Here is a 17,734-nt window from a genome sequence, read left to right on the forward strand (position 1 = left end):
CCTCATGATCAAAGAATATTGACCACTTCCCATGTCACGCCCCTCACAAAGGGCAGACTGACGAGGGTAAGTCAAGCATGATTAACAGACTTCTAAACAGACAAGACTTTTGAAACAGCAGTGAACATAATATATCAGACAAATCTCATATCTCCGTGATGGAGGAAAGTGAATTTATTATGTGCACTTCTGTTTCAGAAGCTTGTCAGTTTAGAAGTCTGTCAATCCTGCTTGACCTGCCCTCATCAGTCTAGACAACTCCGTATTGTCCTTAGACCCAGAGCAGACAATACGTGCCATGAACTTACATTGTGACATTCCAAGACAATAAATACAAGAATTCAAATTGTAGCAAACACCTTTATATCATATATCTTCTCTTATCTCCATGATTCATATGTCCAACCTCATGAAGAAAAAAAACACATTAGTACAAGAATGGACATCTTAATTGTCAATCATCACATAGGTTGGCATACAATATGGGAGTTAAAAAGAAAAAAAAAAAGAGGCAAAAATTGCATTATAGAAAATCCCTATTTCACGATCGATAAGTGAGGCCTGCTCAAGTAGTTGAACAACCAACAAGGGTTCGAGTCACACTAGAGGACAAATGAGAACACTATTGATCCTCCTGGTGTGAACGAAAAAAACGAAATCTTATTTCAAGATCCATATTCATTAAGGTATCTTTCTGCAATAGCAGCATGAGTAGCTGCACCAATAGGCAATACATCTTCATCAATCATAAAATGTGGTGAATGTCCTGTATGTATTGATCCTAAGGTCTCATTCCTTATACCAATATAGAAAAATGCAGCAGGAATTACTTCAGAGTAGAATGAAAAATCCTCTGCTCCCATCATTGGCGGAACGACCTTAAAATTGGTCGTTCCAACCAAATCACTCGCGACCATCCTCACGTGCTCGTACATTGTGTCATCGTTCACAGTCGGAGGGTAGATCGTGTCCTTATCTTCGAAAAAATCAACTGTTGCACTGCATCTGAATACACTAGCTTGTTCTGTGAAAACCTGTTGTTAAAATGTTATGTTCAGATCCTTTAGTTAACTTATTAATCTGTTTTAAAAAGAATGAGACTTTTCGTTATGATTAAACTTTATACTCGTAGCCCGAAAACGTATACTCGATCACTTAATCGGTATCTCGTAGAAAAAGAGTATGTAATGTAGAATTTGAAGAAGATATTTGACGTTTAGTTATATTGATTTTGTTTTTTTAGTTAGAGTAGTGTGACTATGTTACTATTGACAGATTCGGACTCTTCAAAAATGTCAAGAAGTGTGTACCAAATTCGCTAAAAGTAATGTACTTTTGGAGGATTCGATATGGATGAGGTATTGAAAGTGAAGAGTCCACGCAACTTAAACTGCCACAAGACGATCAATAGTTCTTTTTTTGCCACAAGACAATCAACTTTTTTATTTCTAAATAGAAAGAAAGATACTAGCGTAGAAAATCCTTTTTTCTTGTATTAAAACGAAAGAGTAATAATTTTTGATGATATTGATACTCCTCAATTTTAACTTGTACAGAACTGTTGAACATTTCAATAATTGAGTGACTTTATTACATAATTTTCCATATAGCTAAGTTACAAAAACATTATATTATTTTATTATGCACGTTTTTGTTATATTATGTTGTCTTGTTCTACTGTTTTGGATATATTTTTATTTTTATTTTCCATTTAATGATAAGATCTTTTAGAAAATTGTTGAAAGGACTTGTCCTTGTTATATATGGTGCAACATGAATATCCAAGTGGTGATTTTGTCTTTGGTTATTTCAAAAACTTTTGGCCCAATCACATTGGGATCATACCATGTGATGTGTAATTCTTCAATCAATTCTTTCTTTTTTTGTGTGGATATGAGCAACATTGGGACCCTATGATATTTAGCCAAAACAGGCCTATCTATCTCTGCAATTTTAATAAGTGTTGGATAAAGTTTAACATGGTATGGTAGGATAGATATGGAAATCAAAAATTTTGATATTATAATAATTCTCTCGCTTTTAACGTATATGAGTTAGTTTGACTTATTATGAAGATTAAGAAAAAAAAAGTTTAGAAATTTTTAGTCTGAAATAAGTCATAGATATTTGTCTGGTTATAAATTATTTTATCAAGGATAAAATAAATATTTTAAAGTCAATTTTTTCACTGAATATGAAAGTGTGTTATCGATTTTGGTACTAACTAAAAGGAAAAGTAAGTCATGTGAATTGAGACAAAATGAGTATATGATATACCGTTTAAATTTTTTTTGATATACTAAATATCATATTGAAATATACAGTAATATATACAATACATATACATTATTATAATACTAATCAATATGAGTAACTCGTTTCTCTTGATTGAAATACCCTTTTTGCTCAGTAACTAATTAACAAAGGAAAATGATTGTACTTTCTTTTGATTATATTTTTATTTGTATAAGGTGTTAGAATACTATAATTTAGACATTCCTTAAAAAAGATCAGGTCATATTTTTTCATGAGTATATGTAAATTAAAATAAAAAAGATTATGATTATTAGTTTATTATACTGTAAAATATGAATACTAAACTTTAAAAAAATCTCAAACTAATTTGATATGACAATAATATAGTGCAATATTTTTATGTCTTTTCAATATCATTAATATTGTACCATGCCTAGCTAGCCCTAGTGGTGACTCATGAAATGAAATGATACTCTATAACTAAGACTAATAATTGTTGTTGAAGTAAACTATGATATGATATGACTTATTTATTTGTAAGAATGTCAAAGTCTCAATATTAGTACTAATGATAGTGTTTACTAACCTCTCTTATCCTTTTAAGAAGTTGATAAAAATTTATTGTCGAAAAAGCCCTGAATGTCCCACTGAGTGTAACTGATTCTGGTATCAAGTCAAGATTATCTCCAGCATTGAAAGATGTCACAGACACCACCTAAAAATTCAAATCACAAATCAATCCAAAAATCAATTATTGAAGGTGATATCGAACTATCAATGTATTATAACAATGTCATAACTAGTAGCTTATTTTATAATATAAGTTATACTAAGCGAACGATAACTTTTTAGTTGTATTTTAAGTGATTCAATTACAAAATGACTTGAAAACCTCACTTATAAAATGAAAAAACATATAATCTTTGATTGAACTTATATATTCTTGACATCCACTAATGAAGGTTCAGAAAATAAATTTTACATTATCTGAGAGAAAAATTCAGAAAGTTACTTGAAAATTCCACTTTTAAAGTGAATAAGTATGATAATTTTAGTACAAAAAGATAACAAGTTTTCATATAGAATGAAGCTTGCATCTGATCATAGATTTTGAAAATTTCATCTTCAAATATTATCAAGTTTTTCAAATACTAACTCAAGCCAGTTATGAGGTTTTTCGAATTTTCACTCACAAAACTTCAAATATTTTTATATTCAAATACAATTTCAAAAACTTGAAAAAATCTCAAGTTTTAATTTCAAAATTTGTGGTCAAACAGGAGTGAGATCTTGATATAAACCGGTTGTGATGCGATTGATAGGATCTTTATGGAAACATTCCTCATAGGGGGTTGGTTCGCTCTATTAAGGCCTTATGCAGCATGAATATGGATTAATCAGACTCCTATGAGTATCAGCATGAATTTGGATTAACCAGGCTCTAATATGAATATCGAGCACTCGATACGATAAAGAAAAAGGAAAGTTGATGATTAGTAGGTGCAAATAAACCCCACCTGAGAGTCTAATGGATTGGATTCACGAGAAACAATGCTTTGTAAGCTGATAACAGCAGCAGAGGCAGCAAGAACAGGATCAATTGAGTGGTGGGGATTGCTTGCTTGACCTGTTTTTCCACTAATGACAGCTTTAAAGAACCCACAGCCAGCAAGTAAAGGGCCTGTTCTTGATCCAATGACACCAGTTGGATGTTGATGTGAAACATGTGCAGCAAATATAGCTTCCACATTTTCCAATGCACCATCTTTCATCATCCTTTTTGCTCCATTCCCTGCTTCTTCTGCTGGTTGAAATATTAGAATAACTGTACCCTGGTAAAATCAGATGACAGAATCAGAATTTTCAATAAGAAGATTTGTAAACATTAAGTGTATTAGACAGTGTTAGAATCAGGATTTTCATTAAGAAGATTTGTAAACATCAAGTGTACTAGATGGTGTTGGAATCAGGATTTTCATTAAGAAGATTTGTAAACATCAAGTGTACTAGATGGTGTTGGAATCAGGATTTTCACGATTGAGTGTCATAAACATCAAGCATATAAAACAGAGATAGAATAGAGATTTTCATGAAGGGTAGTCATAAACATCAAGTTCATTAGATTGTGTTGGAATCAGGTTTTTTACAAAAGAAAATTCATAATAGATAATGACCAAATCAAAATTTTACAAAAGGGATTCAAAATATAAAGAACTAAACACATGGAAAAAAAATCATTAAATTCAATATATACTTTGTATACACAAAAAGATGATTTAATTTTAAATATACAACATAATTTTTTTAACCAAAAAGATCGAATGAACATCTCGCGTCCCTAGCGTCGCCCTAACACATTAGATCATCAAGAAAACTGCTAAAAAGGAGCTCTAAAAAACAAAGGTTGTTAAGAGCAATTTTATTATTTTGCTGTTTTGCTTTGTCCCACAGAGTCCATGTTGTAATAGATTGTTATTCAACAGTCTCACGTCAGATGAAAAAGAAAAAACTTCTCAAGCAGAAATGGAATAAGAATTAACTTTTCAAGCAGAAATGGATTCAGAATCTGTTATTCCATTACAACTGGAGAAATTATAGAGAAAAGATTATTCAACATTATATATAGATACTAATTTTTCTTCTTTCGTTCGATGTGGGACTCTTTAACGAACCGTTCAAAGTATATAACCACCTATTTAATTTCTTACAGTGATAAACAAATGAATTTTACTCAATTATTGAAATTTAGCCTTTCTATTTACTTTTTAAGTGACCTATCAACTTAAATTTTTAATATCGTTTAGATTGTCAGTGTATAGAAGGTAAACTTGGAATAATTTGCCATTTGTGCCCACAAACTTGCATAAAATAAGTGTCACGAACCTACAGAAGTTGTGGTGGAGTAGTGAAGTAGTGAGTTCTCTTACATTCTTAACCAAAGATTTCTAAAGTATAGAAATATCTTTGTTAAGGAGTGTTTACTTATAATGATGGGATCAAGATTTTCATAAACATCAATAACATTAGACGGCAATGGAATCAAGATTTTTTAAAGGAATTCATAAATATCAACAATGTAAAACCTAAATTTTCGCAAAAGGGATTAAATGAACATTAATATCATCAAAGAGTGCTAAAGCCAAATTTTTCATATAAGTAATCATCAACAACATTAGATAGTGACGAAATCCGAATTTTTTACAAAGGGATTTGATAAACATCTACAAGATTAGATAGTGATGAAACTTGAATTTTCACAAAGGGAATTCATAAACATCAATAGCAACAGACAATGATGAAACCAAGATTTCACAAATGAGATTCAAATATAAAAAACTGAACACATGAAAAAAAATCACTAAATTCAACATATACTTTATATACACAAAAAAATAATTTAATCTTGAATATGCATATAATTGCTTTATCCCACAAAGTTCATGTTGTATTAGATTGTTATTTAAGAGTCTCACGGATGGATCAATTTTATTATAACAATAATATAAATATCAATTCAATTCTGCTATAATATCGTGTAATGAAATGGATACTGAATTTAACCAAGAGGTTATGAAAAAAGAATTATTCAACATGATATATAGGTACCAATTATCCTTCTTTGTTTCGATGTGGGACTTCTCAAGGAACGACTCAAAGTATATACACCACCTATTAAATTACTTGCATTGATAAAGCAAATGATTATTTACACAATAATTGAAATTTAGCCTGTTATAAAAGATTGTTAGCCTTATTTTCTAAGTAATTAATTCTACTTAATATGATAGTTTAATTTTTAAGTTACCTTTTAAGCGGCCTAAATAAAGTAAAAATTTATTTGTCATTTTTTTTATCAGTGTATAGAAGGTAAACTTACAATGATTTACCATCTATGCCCACTAATTAGTCTCTATAACATGAATTCGGATTTAGTCTGGCTCAATACAGAAAATTGGATGAAAAACTATTAGTAACACAGAACAAATAAGATAAAATTTAACAATTGGGTGTTGTTTGGACATTGACGGATCAAGAAGCTTCTTAGGATAATTAGACTCGTCTCATGTCAAATGAAAAAGAAAGCTCTAAAGTTAAATTAGATTCAACATCCATTTCAATACAAGGTAGTACATACATAGATTTTGCTATACTATCGTGTAATGAAATGAATGTGGATCAAACTCAACCTTAGAGCCATCTCATTAAAGAAGAATTAATCAAAATCATATAAAGAGACTAATCATCTTTTTTTCATCCGATGTGGGACTCTTCGACGCACGGTTCAAAATGTATACACCACATGTTTTATTTTGTTTTTTATTTTTATTTTTCCCCTGGTGTTTGAAGTCCACATTGGAGCTCCAACTACATTCAAATCGCGCTCTCCAGGGCCCGATCGAAAGTGGTGCTCCCAACACGTTTTTCTCGAGCTCTCGAGACCTCTGATTAAGGGTGAAATACTCTCACCAGTGCACCACAACCCATGTTGATCACCACATGTTTAATTACTTAAACTGGTAGTCTGATAATGCAAATAAATGTTTACACCATAATTGGAGTTTAGCCTGCTATAAAAGATTGCTTGCCTTATTTTCAAAGTAATCAATTTCACTAATGATATTTTACCTTTCTATTTACTTTATATGTAAATTAATAGCATACAAATTTCATGTCGTATATATTTTCGGTGTATAGAAGATAAACTTTGAACAATTTACCATGTGCGCTCACTCTATCTTGCATAAAAAAGTGACACGAACTTACGAGAATTGTGGTAGAGTAGTGAATTTTTCTTTATTCTTAATTAAAGATTTCAGTTACGAATCTTGAATAAAAAATATCTTTGTTTTAGGAGAGTTTTACTTTTAATACGAGACTTTCTAACACAAATTCGAAATTAGTACATATATAAATGAAGGAAATGATTTAGATCAAATGAGGGTAATTTTTTGCAAATAAATCTTTCTATAATAACATTATTTTTTATGGATGAAAAAGCAAATAGCAAAAATAAAAATTCTATCCAAAAATTCTAAGTAATTAAAGAAAAGAGAAAACTCCCAAAAAAGGAAAAAAAATCACTATAAAAAGGTGCTTTAATCTACCCCATTTTATTAACTCATTGGCCCCCCATTTAAAATATAGCACATTGGCATTTTCTTCAAGGTCCTTAAATTGTGAAAATGACTTGAAACAGAAATAATACCTTGCAATATAGTTCTATGGTCCCAATTATACTCTCAATAAAGTTGTTGGATGTCACCCTCAATAAGTCCTTTTAAAATTAGACTTCTTAACCAAAATTAAAAAAGGTATTCTTTTTGACAATAATTAAACTATAATTAAAAGGCAAAGTTGTATATAATGCAAGTAGTTCTTATTTTCACGTACCACTCGCCTTTTAAATGGATTGATCTTTAATTTTATGCCCTTAACAATTGAATTTATGTTTAGCGTGACATAAGTTCTTTAATGAAATAAACGCAAATAAATATTTTTCTTTAGGAGTAAAAATTAAACACCTACCACAAAATAGTACATACTGTGAATGGCCTTTTCTTTTAGTTAGATTTGTTCATGTAACTACCAGTCCAACTGTTGACAGGGCTCTACTAGACATTATAGTACACAAATATAATGACCATGGGACCATTTTTTTTATTTTTCTCTAATTTTATTTGATTTATTATTATTTTAAATATATGCTTATATTTATAAATAAATAAAGTTATGATAATCATAGTACCTAAGTAAAGATTCCTAAGTCAAATCTAGTACCGAACTTGTTCATGCTTCTAAACTATTTGCTGCATAAAGGTTAAGGGGCTAATAATTAAATAAATATACTTGAAAATATTAGACTTAGGTTGTAGTATTTGTTTCTTTTTCAGTGAAAAGCTATAGGGAGGATGAGAGATGTGAGTTGAAGGGTTGTGGTTCTGCTGAAATAAATTATAAAAATATAAAGTATCAATCAGAAATATAGATATGAGTAATTAACAATCACGTCCGATAAAAAGACAGACGTATAATATTAGCCTACCACTTGACTTATTGGTTCATGTGACTAAAATGTTCAAGTGACAACTTCTCAATTGTCACTACTTGGCCTCCATTTATGGAAAGATAAAGTAGATCTAATATGTTAGATACTAGTGAGGCATGAGTCAAAATCAAACACCCTACCAAAAGATATGGAAAATCAATCGACGAGTTAAATTCGATTTTATAATTGTAAGATATGAATCAGTTTATACGTTTGTCAATTTATTCAAGAGATATGTGTTATCTCTCACTAACTTAGATATTGATCGAGAGCCGTGTTTTGTTAAATGAAGTTCAAAAATATAAAGACCATCCAAAATGCACTTTAAATGGAGAATCCAATGCAATTACATTTGCACAAAGCTCTAAAAGAAACAGTAGAAAGTAGATACTCTAATTATTTTTAATTTAAGTACTATATATTATAACTAATATTGTTCATACAAAGTGCCATTATCTATAAAGATATCATCATATATAATAATTAACTAAGTTAAATGTAGATCACTAGATTTGCTATTTGGCCAAAAGTTTAGGTGGTATTCTCATTGTTAAAAATAAAATAGTCCCAATACACCCATGACCAATTAAAAAAAATAACATATAATAAGAGATAATTGCTCCAATATTCTTCAAATGTTTATGCCAAATATTATGGAATCCACCATATGGAGAACAAAAGAATATTTTAGTTTTATTTTAAGGAGTCACAAAAATAAACGTGTTCTTTTTATCTGTCACTCACAAGAATAACCTTAGAATTGATAGTCTACACACTATCGAGAGTCTAACGAAGATAATTTTTCTATTGCACCCTATAAAAATAAGAATAGCTAAGGTCTACATATATTCTATCTGTTTCAAATCCTACTCGTGCATGTAACTATACTGATTATGTTATAATTATTTTTGTTGTTGTTAATAGTCTATTGAGGAAAGAAATTACAAAATAGAGAATCAAACTCTCACCAATAAATTTAAATAATTAACCTGCTAAGCTATTAAGATTCTCTATCGTACTCTACACGGTTCTTTTCACTAAAGTTTGAGGGAATAAAGACCATAACATTATGTGACTAGAAATGAAAAGATTAAACTTTATTTCACTTTCAAGAAAAGAAAATAAAAATAGTAATTTTATCACTAGAAAAAGTGACATATTTTGCCAAAAAAAAAAAGGCTATTAATTGTAAAACAAACCTTTAAGTTCTTCTCACGAGCCTTTAAAATTCTAGCCGCACCAATAAGCATAGCCACATGAGCATCATGGCCACAAGCATGCATTTTACCAGCAATTTTGCTCTTGTGCTCCCATTCAACAGCTTCCTAATAATTTCAAAAAAATTAAAAAAAATGTGGATGGTCATAATATCAAGATAAATACTTTCATTTTATTAAAATTTATATATTTTCACGTGTTTAATAATGGAACCTGAGTCTAAGTCAAATCGACAGATAGTTGATGTCAGATATAAGTGAAACACATGTTATGAAAGTACATAAAAACAAACGAAAAGAAGATCTGATATTGTCGTTCAACATAAGTTAGATAAGTATTTTGAAGTAAAAATCTATGTAGATATGAAGATAAGGTTTGACGCTTTCCGAAAAATGATTATGCATGTGAGACTAAAATCAAACGTATAATTGATGTCAGATATATCTGAGACACGTATTATGAAAGTACATAAACACTTTTGGAAAATTAGATGGTGTCATTAAATGTAAGCAAAATACAGTATTTTAAAAGTAGAAATTGTAATAGATAATGTGTGATGTTTTCCTAAAAAAATAAAAATAAATATTTCATGTGAGACTAATGACTATACCCTACATAAAAAAAACAAAAATAAAACTAAATTTAGAGTAATAGATCCCAAGTTAATAATTTCAACATACAAATTGTAAATATATTTACTTGTTTATCCTCAATTAAACTGTTAATTCCTCTGTTTCAAAGTAAATTTTATACTGTATAAGATAAATACCTAATAAAAAATGAGTTTCAAGTTTCAATTTAAGTTTGAGAAGTAAAATAAATTTTAAAAAACACTAAAAAGGAGTTAATTTCTCATACGTCACTTAATTAATAATTAATATTTCAAAAATTTGTTTTTACATGTTTTTTATTCTTTTCAATAAAGAGAGTGATTTTCATACGCAATAATTACTATTCTTTTTATCTTAATTTTATGCACTACTAAAATTCTAAGAGTTAGTCGTTATGTTTTTTCTTGATCAAACTTTTTTAAAAAAAGTTAATTTGTTAATTATTATAATTTGAAATCTATAATAATTTATACATAATTTTCAAATATATGTTTATAATAACAACATAAATGTTTTAGATATAAATTCAACAAAATTATGACGAAAGAAATAATTTATTGATTATCTGAGAAATATAATTCGATAGAAAAAAAAACATTAGAAGGTTAAATTTGATAATTAAAAAAAAGATTAAAAACCTGAATTGGAAGGGCATCCATGTCAGCTCGAAGAGCAACAAACGGCGGCTGGCCGGAGCCGATGATGGCTCGGATTCCGGTGGTAGCCAACGGAAACCGATAAGAAATTTCCATTTTTTCAAGTTCTTGACGAACAAGTTTGCTAGTTTCAAATTCTTGAAAAGCAAGTTCAGGGTGTTCATGGATTTTTCTCCTCACTGATTTTATCCATTTAACATGCTCTGTTTTCTGGGCAATTTTCAAAATTTCATTTGAACATTCTTTTGTCCAAATTGAACAATCAGATGATGTAAAAAGATTGATTTTTGATGTTCTTGATTGATTTTGAAGGTCTTTAATAGTGGGGTTTTTCAGTAAAGTTGTGGATTTGAAGTACGTGATCAATTCAGGTTGTTGATCAGACGAAGAAGAAGAAGAAGAAACAGAGGTTTTTGCCCCTTTTAATGGAGTTATTAGCATGCAAAAGATGAAAATGGTAAAAAAGATTGCTTTTTTATTAGAAATTTGAAAAAACTTCATTTTTTTTTGTTGTTATTGAAGGGAGAGAGATGAAGATATGAAGATTTAAGAGAGATGAAAGTATGAGTTTCTTTTATATGAAGAGTGAGAGTGTGTGTTAGAGAGAGAAGGGAAGTGTGTGAGTAAGGTCGGATTCAGTGTTTCGATACTAAATTTATCTAAATTCACTATATTTTATATAAGATGTTATTGGTTGAATATGCTAGATTTAAATTTTGATTTGACGTGATCGTAAAGGATAATCTAAAAGGTTTTGATTGTTCAAGATCATTTAAGGATATAAATTGTCATCCTATTTACCAACGTGAGGCTTTGGACACCCGCTGATTACGCCGGCCATCTATGTTGTGGATAAGATTAACAAGAACTTTGCGTACACAATCTTGATATGAATCTTTATGATTTAATCTATACAAAAAACTAGTTTAATCATTAAGAACGGTTCAAAACTGAAAAAAGATACATTTATCATTTGAACCACCAATATGAGATTACTATCTGCCTTAGTAAGTGCTCTTTTCTTTACAAATTTACAAGTTGTTTTTCGCTTATTTAGATACCTCGTAAATATAACCAAGGTAAGTAATTAAAACATTGAAATATAGATTTTAAGAGTATAAATATTCGTTTGATTATGAAATTTAGTCAAATTTTAAGTTAGATTCTTGAAATTCTCACTTAGAAAACTATAAGGGGTCGTTTGATTGGGAACAAGTAATCCTGGGTTAACTATCTTGGAATAACTTATCACACTATATATATTAGTTTTGGTTTTTAACTTATCGCATCACTATGATATAAATGGTGGGATAAATTATTCCAAAATGACAACCAAACAAGATATAAAAATTTTATTTCATCGATATTTATTTTATCTCTCACACTAAATAACCCCTTAAACTAAAAAGTATTTACGTCTTTAAGTTTCGACTTCAAAATTTAAGAAAGCGATGGAAATGTTTTGAATTTTCTTCTTCGAGTGGGGTTGGGAAAGGACGGAGAGAGCCACAAGGAGAATAGTAACAACACGTGGTGATAAAGAAAAGAGAAAGGGTATAATAGTACGAATAAAAAAGTAAAGAGGAATTTATAGTGATTTATGTCACGTTGTGAAATTCATTTGCGTTAATTTATGGAAAACTAACGTAAAGTCTGACAACAATTGAAAAGATAAGTGGGACCCGACCCGTTTTGTCATTTTCCAATTCAATTTTGGTGGGTCAACTGTTGTGGTGACTAGTAAGTATTTCGTCAGTCTAAAAAAAATGATTTAATTTGATTAAAAATAGAGTTTATGAAAAAAAGTTAATTTTATAATTTTAAATTAAAAATAGATTAAATATATTAAAATATTATTTAATTTTCTAATTTTAAATATGTCAAATGAAAAATTAAATTAAAAGTATTGCTAGAAAAGAGAATAAGTCGTGCTCTTTTTAAGGGACTAAAATGAAAATGAAGTATTTTTTAGTCTAAGGAAATAATAAACTGATGGATGGTAGAAATTTAAACACAAAATATTTTTAAAAAAATAAAAATTTCTTTTGCCGCAATGAGTACTCTATAAACATGTGGTATACCATAAATCACAGATAATTGAATTATCAGAGTCAAATATAAAATTTCAATATTCAAAAATAAGTTTCAGACGTACTTGATTTTGGTGAATTAATTAATTCCTTAAATTTATATCTATAGGGAACAATATACGCTTTCATTCATTTAAATTTATATGATATTATTTCATATAATATGAAAATTTAAGAAAGAAAAGTTTTTTTTAATAGTTGTGGTCAAATTATAAAATTGACATATTAAAATTAAATTATTATTAAATATAAAAAATTATTATTATTTATAAGACACGCTACTTATGTCATAAATTAGCACGAATAGAACATTGCGTTAGTAAAAAAACAAATTATTGACAATTATTTCCAATAATTATGCTTCAACTATTATTTTTCCAAGTATTTTTTTTAACGAATATAACCTACTAAGATGATTGAATTGTTTTAGCAAAGAGTTTTTAAATAAGAGGTCTCATAAACAAAAATCCTATATGATTTTTTTATCGAGCTCATCATATAAAATTTGCTTAGTAAAATAATATCCATTTACACGAAAAAAATATTTATATCATGATTAAGAAATTGAATATGCTCAAAATGAGACAACCACAAAGAGGGACATTAATTTTATACGGGACAATAAGGATAAAAAGACGTAAAAAAATTAATTAAGTTGTTGCAAGCTTGTAGCTAGTCTTGATCGATTTATATAGACTACTAGACTATACTAATTATAGTATACTAAAAATAATTGCACACATCAAATAATAAATTTACTATTTGCTGTGATTAATTATTATACAGTAGATAACGTGTTGAATTATTTTTTTCCCTGGTGAAATAAATGGATGCTATTTATTTATAGAGTAGGATAGGATGTGTGCAATTTTTTCGTTTTCTTGGTTATAAAAAAAAATAATTAGTCTGAAGCTTTTTTTTTTTTTGTATTTTTATAATTTATTTAATGTGAATTTAGATTAATTAGTGATTTGTAAGTCCGGATTGCTTATATTATATTTGCAATTGTCATAGAGTTGAGAGGAGACAAATGCTTCTAAAATACTCATTCTTCGCTTTGGTTGAAATTTTGAAATTCGTATTAAATCTACTAAATAAAAAAAATCACTTTTTAACACATATGTTGAACAGTCGTATAATAGCGAAAAATGATTCATAAACAGAAACAATATGTTATCCTTGATTTGCACATAAATATTTTTTGACAAGGTTTTACTAGTTACTATCAATTACGGATGGTAAAAATGAAATTGGCACAAGTTAAAAGGGAAAACGACACTTAATTTATGGGCTTAATTCAATCAAACAATTTCTCCTGTGACACATTTAATTTTTAGGCCAAGATCATTTATCATACATTTAATTAAAAGTTTGGAGGTGAACTGTCAAAAAAAAATTATACAAAAAAATGCACCTATGATTAGAAAATAACAGCGTAAAAAAAAAGGTTATAAATAGTTATTATAGACATGCTCTATAGTACCATAGAGTATAAATGTAAATTGTATTAGGGGCATTATTGGTGAAGATAAATTTTGCTACTAAAATGATTTTTTCTTTGTGGTAAGAATTAACGGGATGGATAACGTTAATAAAAATAGGATGAATTTTTTATATTTGATAAATTAAATATTTATATAATAATCCAAATAATATAATTGAAAAAGTTATCAATAAAATTTATTCAGTCTTAATCAACCGCTCATATTAACCAACATGGCATGATAGCTACCTAGCTATTTGGATGGTCCATGCAATTAATCAGTTGTCAAGTTTAAAATCAAAGTTATATAAACTAAAGAATGGTCACTTGTCACTTTTTTATTAGGTCAAAAAAATGATTGAGGTGAAAAAAATAAAATAAAAATGAATATATTTACTTTTTTTAAAAAAAAAAAAATTCTCAGATATTTTATGCCATTTTCCAAAATTCTATCATTAGCAAAACTTTGCGTGATGTTCTATTCACCAGGTGATGATATATTTAATTTTAAATTATATTTTTTTTTCATGCTAGTGAAGAATTATTTGAAATAAAAGTACATAATATTACTTTTGAATATTATGCTCATAGACAAATATTATGATGATTTTTTTGAAAATTATTCTTAGTCAACATTCTTTCAATTTTAAAGTTGATATTTATATTTTGAATATATCTTACCCCTTTTTTTTATGTTTTATATTTTTAGATCAATTTTCTGTTTAATTACTCTAACACCTTAGATTCTTTCCCATAATACATTTATTAAATGACAGTTGTGAAGAGAATATCGCAAAGTGGCATTTTCATAATAATAATTGTTTTTGAAATTAACAAAATGTTGGTGGGTTAAATTTGATTCACCTACACAAGTGGAACCAAAATGTCTTGGGGGCTTGTGACTATGATGGGACATATAACATACAAGTAACAAATAAATGATTTAGAGATAATAATATAATTTTCATTCTGATAATATTATGTTAATGACGTTAAAATTTTCGTGATTTTGAATATAATATTATTAATTTAATTATTATTAATTTTTTAATTATTATTAAATATCTTTTTTGCTATCACAATAAAAGAAAATAAATTATGGATGCATATCTAGAATGAGTCTCATGGCTACTATACAATGACGAATCTAAATTTTTTATTAAAAAATATAGTATAACTTTTTATCGATAAATTAGTGTAAATGCGCTCGTCCTCCTAAACCTAATAATATAACTGGTATGCTTAAATACTGTAATTTTGTAACGATTATTCTAGTAATTAATACTCTCTCTATCTTTCTTGCTTGTTCAATTTTAACAAATCAAAAATAGACAATACATTCTTTTTAATCTATTATACTTTTAATTTATATAGAAATTTATTAGATTTGAAAAATGTTAGTTTTAAGGAAGGAGATTAATAAAGTTTTCTTTTTATTATTATTATTTTATGATTAAGTGGAACCTTATCTATATGTGTACAATTTAGTGGGGCCATCTACTTTGTTGACCACAAGCAGTATTTACTAATTAATGTTGACAATCAAATCAAGAAATAAGTAGTGCCTTTGAAAGACTTCTATTAATAATAAAATATAAATAGACATGTGATACTTTTTAAAGGTCAACATTTTATTATTTATTAATTAAGCTTACTATCATTAGTGCTTAATAATTTCTTCGAGTGTTATAACTCGTAAGTTGAGTGATTTCTTGTCAAGCTTAATTAAAATCATTAGAACTTAAGAAAATTGTGTCCCTCTAATAAATTTAAGTTAGAAGGGATCACAAGTTTCAAATTTGTGCTTACATTAAGCTAAATGGATAGCTCAAAATTGATCCAACAAAAGCGTTATCAAAATATTCTTTAAGTTTTTTTAATAATTAGTTGTGTTAGATTTACGTTTTATTATTATTTGCTAAGTTTTGTTTTTTTACGATAAAACCTATTTTAGCCAAAATAATGAGTAGTGTAACGATCAATGATGTTTTCCTTGATATTGCAACTTCAATATTATGATATTTGAAATGGTATTTGATATGCATATATAATGTTGAATATTATATCAAAGTATATAATTACATATAATAATTGCAAACATATAAAATAATATTATTACAAAAGTAATTATTAGACGTCAGAACTTTAACTAATTTAATTTGATTGAGATATTCTTTTTAGATGATTGATTAACGAAGGATATTTACTTCCTTTGAAGATTTCTACATGTATAAAATGCTAGAATGATATTACGAAAACGTTTCATAAAAAATCGAAATCATAATCTCTATTATATATGATTATATGTAAGTTGAAGTTGATTAAACTACTATGATCAATTTATCGTACTACAAAACATCAAAAATACCAGACCATTCTAAATTAATTTTGTATGACAGTGATCTAGTAATCTGAACCAAAGTTTGTTCATTGGGGCTTTATCTTATCAATCTAACCCAATTTCTCAACATTGGGCCTTTTCTATGTTCCAATTATTTTTTGAATTCTTTGTGAAATGGCCTTTGCAAATAATAGCCCTTTTACATTTTTGGGATACTTATTGGTGTAGTTGTCAAAAGGGGTCGGTCCAGCTCCACCCGATCCAAGTCTCGTGGGCCAAGGATTTTAAGGGGTTAGTGGGCCGACTTTTTATTTGAAAGGGCCTGAAAATGCTTAACCCAACCCAACCCTAGAAGGGCTGCGGCGGACTTACCCTTCTTATGTTCCTTTCTACCATTTTTCTTTTTTTCAAACTTAAAATTTTATAACATCAAGAAAATGAAAAAAATTTCAAATCAAATATGACGAACAATGGTACTGTTTCAATAACACTAGCAGAAAAAAATCTTATGTAATAACATATATCTAGGATACTCAATAAGTGAGATACATGTATCTATTATGATGCATTCTAGATACGCGAGCGAGATGGAAGGTAAGCAAGGGGTGCGAAATTTGCTTATGTAAATCCAATTGGATAGAGTGTATCTAGAATAAATTAACCTAATTTGAAGCATATGTATCATGAGATACATGTATCTAGACATACCAAAATCTGATAAGATTCATAATATTACAACATAACGTGCATTTAAGTAATTAACTCATATACTAAAAAGATTATTTTAATTTTACTCTTAAATAAATAGTTTTGGCCCATGGATCTACCCTAGCCCAACCCCGACCAAATGTTAAGAGTCAAGGGTTTATATGAATTGAATTTATAAGCCCAAATTTAAAAAAAACTTTAAAAAATCTTATACCAAACCTACCCCAATAATGGATTGGATTGAATCGGCCCCATGAGCAAAGCCCATTTTGACGGTTCAACTTATTTGATTCTTTATCTTTCCTAGAATTTGGGAATATTCTAT

General features: G+C 28.3%; 1 protein-coding gene across 1 annotated transcript; it reads right to left on the reverse strand.

The window, feature by feature from the left end:
• Window positions 1–340: 340 nt before the first annotated feature.
• Window positions 341–11,491, reverse strand: LOC107031861 (IAA-amino acid hydrolase ILR1-like 6). The gene is made up of 5 exons (XM_015233351.2): window positions 10,770–11,491; window positions 9,502–9,627; window positions 3,774–4,088; window positions 2,843–2,971; window positions 341–1,034 (listed from the first exon to the last, which is right to left on the reverse strand). The coding sequence occupies exons 1-5, from the start codon at window positions 11,286–11,288 to the stop codon at window positions 666–668; spliced, it is 1,458 nt and encodes a 485-aa protein (XP_015088837.1). The 5' UTR covers window positions 11,289–11,491; the 3' UTR covers window positions 341–665.
• Window positions 11,492–17,734: the final 6,243 nt, after the last annotated feature.

This window comes from Solanum pennellii, chromosome 10 (assembly GCF_001406875.1).
Source record: "Solanum pennellii chromosome 10, SPENNV200".
Classification (NCBI taxonomy): Eukaryota; Viridiplantae; Streptophyta; class Magnoliopsida; order Solanales; family Solanaceae; genus Solanum; species Solanum pennellii.

Excerpts from the sequence above, each read along its gene's own strand:
- LOC107031861 (XM_015233351.2), bottom strand. The coding sequence starts at position 11,288 with ATGAAGTTTTTTCAAATTTCTAATAAAAAAGCAATCTTTTTTACCATT. Across the intron at positions 4,089-9,501 it reads CTCGTGAGAAGAACTTAAAG|GGTACAGTTATTCTAATATT; the intron begins GTTTGTTTTACA and ends TGATTTTACCAG. Across the intron at positions 1,035-2,842 it reads TTCTTAAAAGGATAAGAGAG|GTTTTCACAGAACAAGCTAG; the intron begins GTTAGTAAACAC and ends TTTTAACAACAG.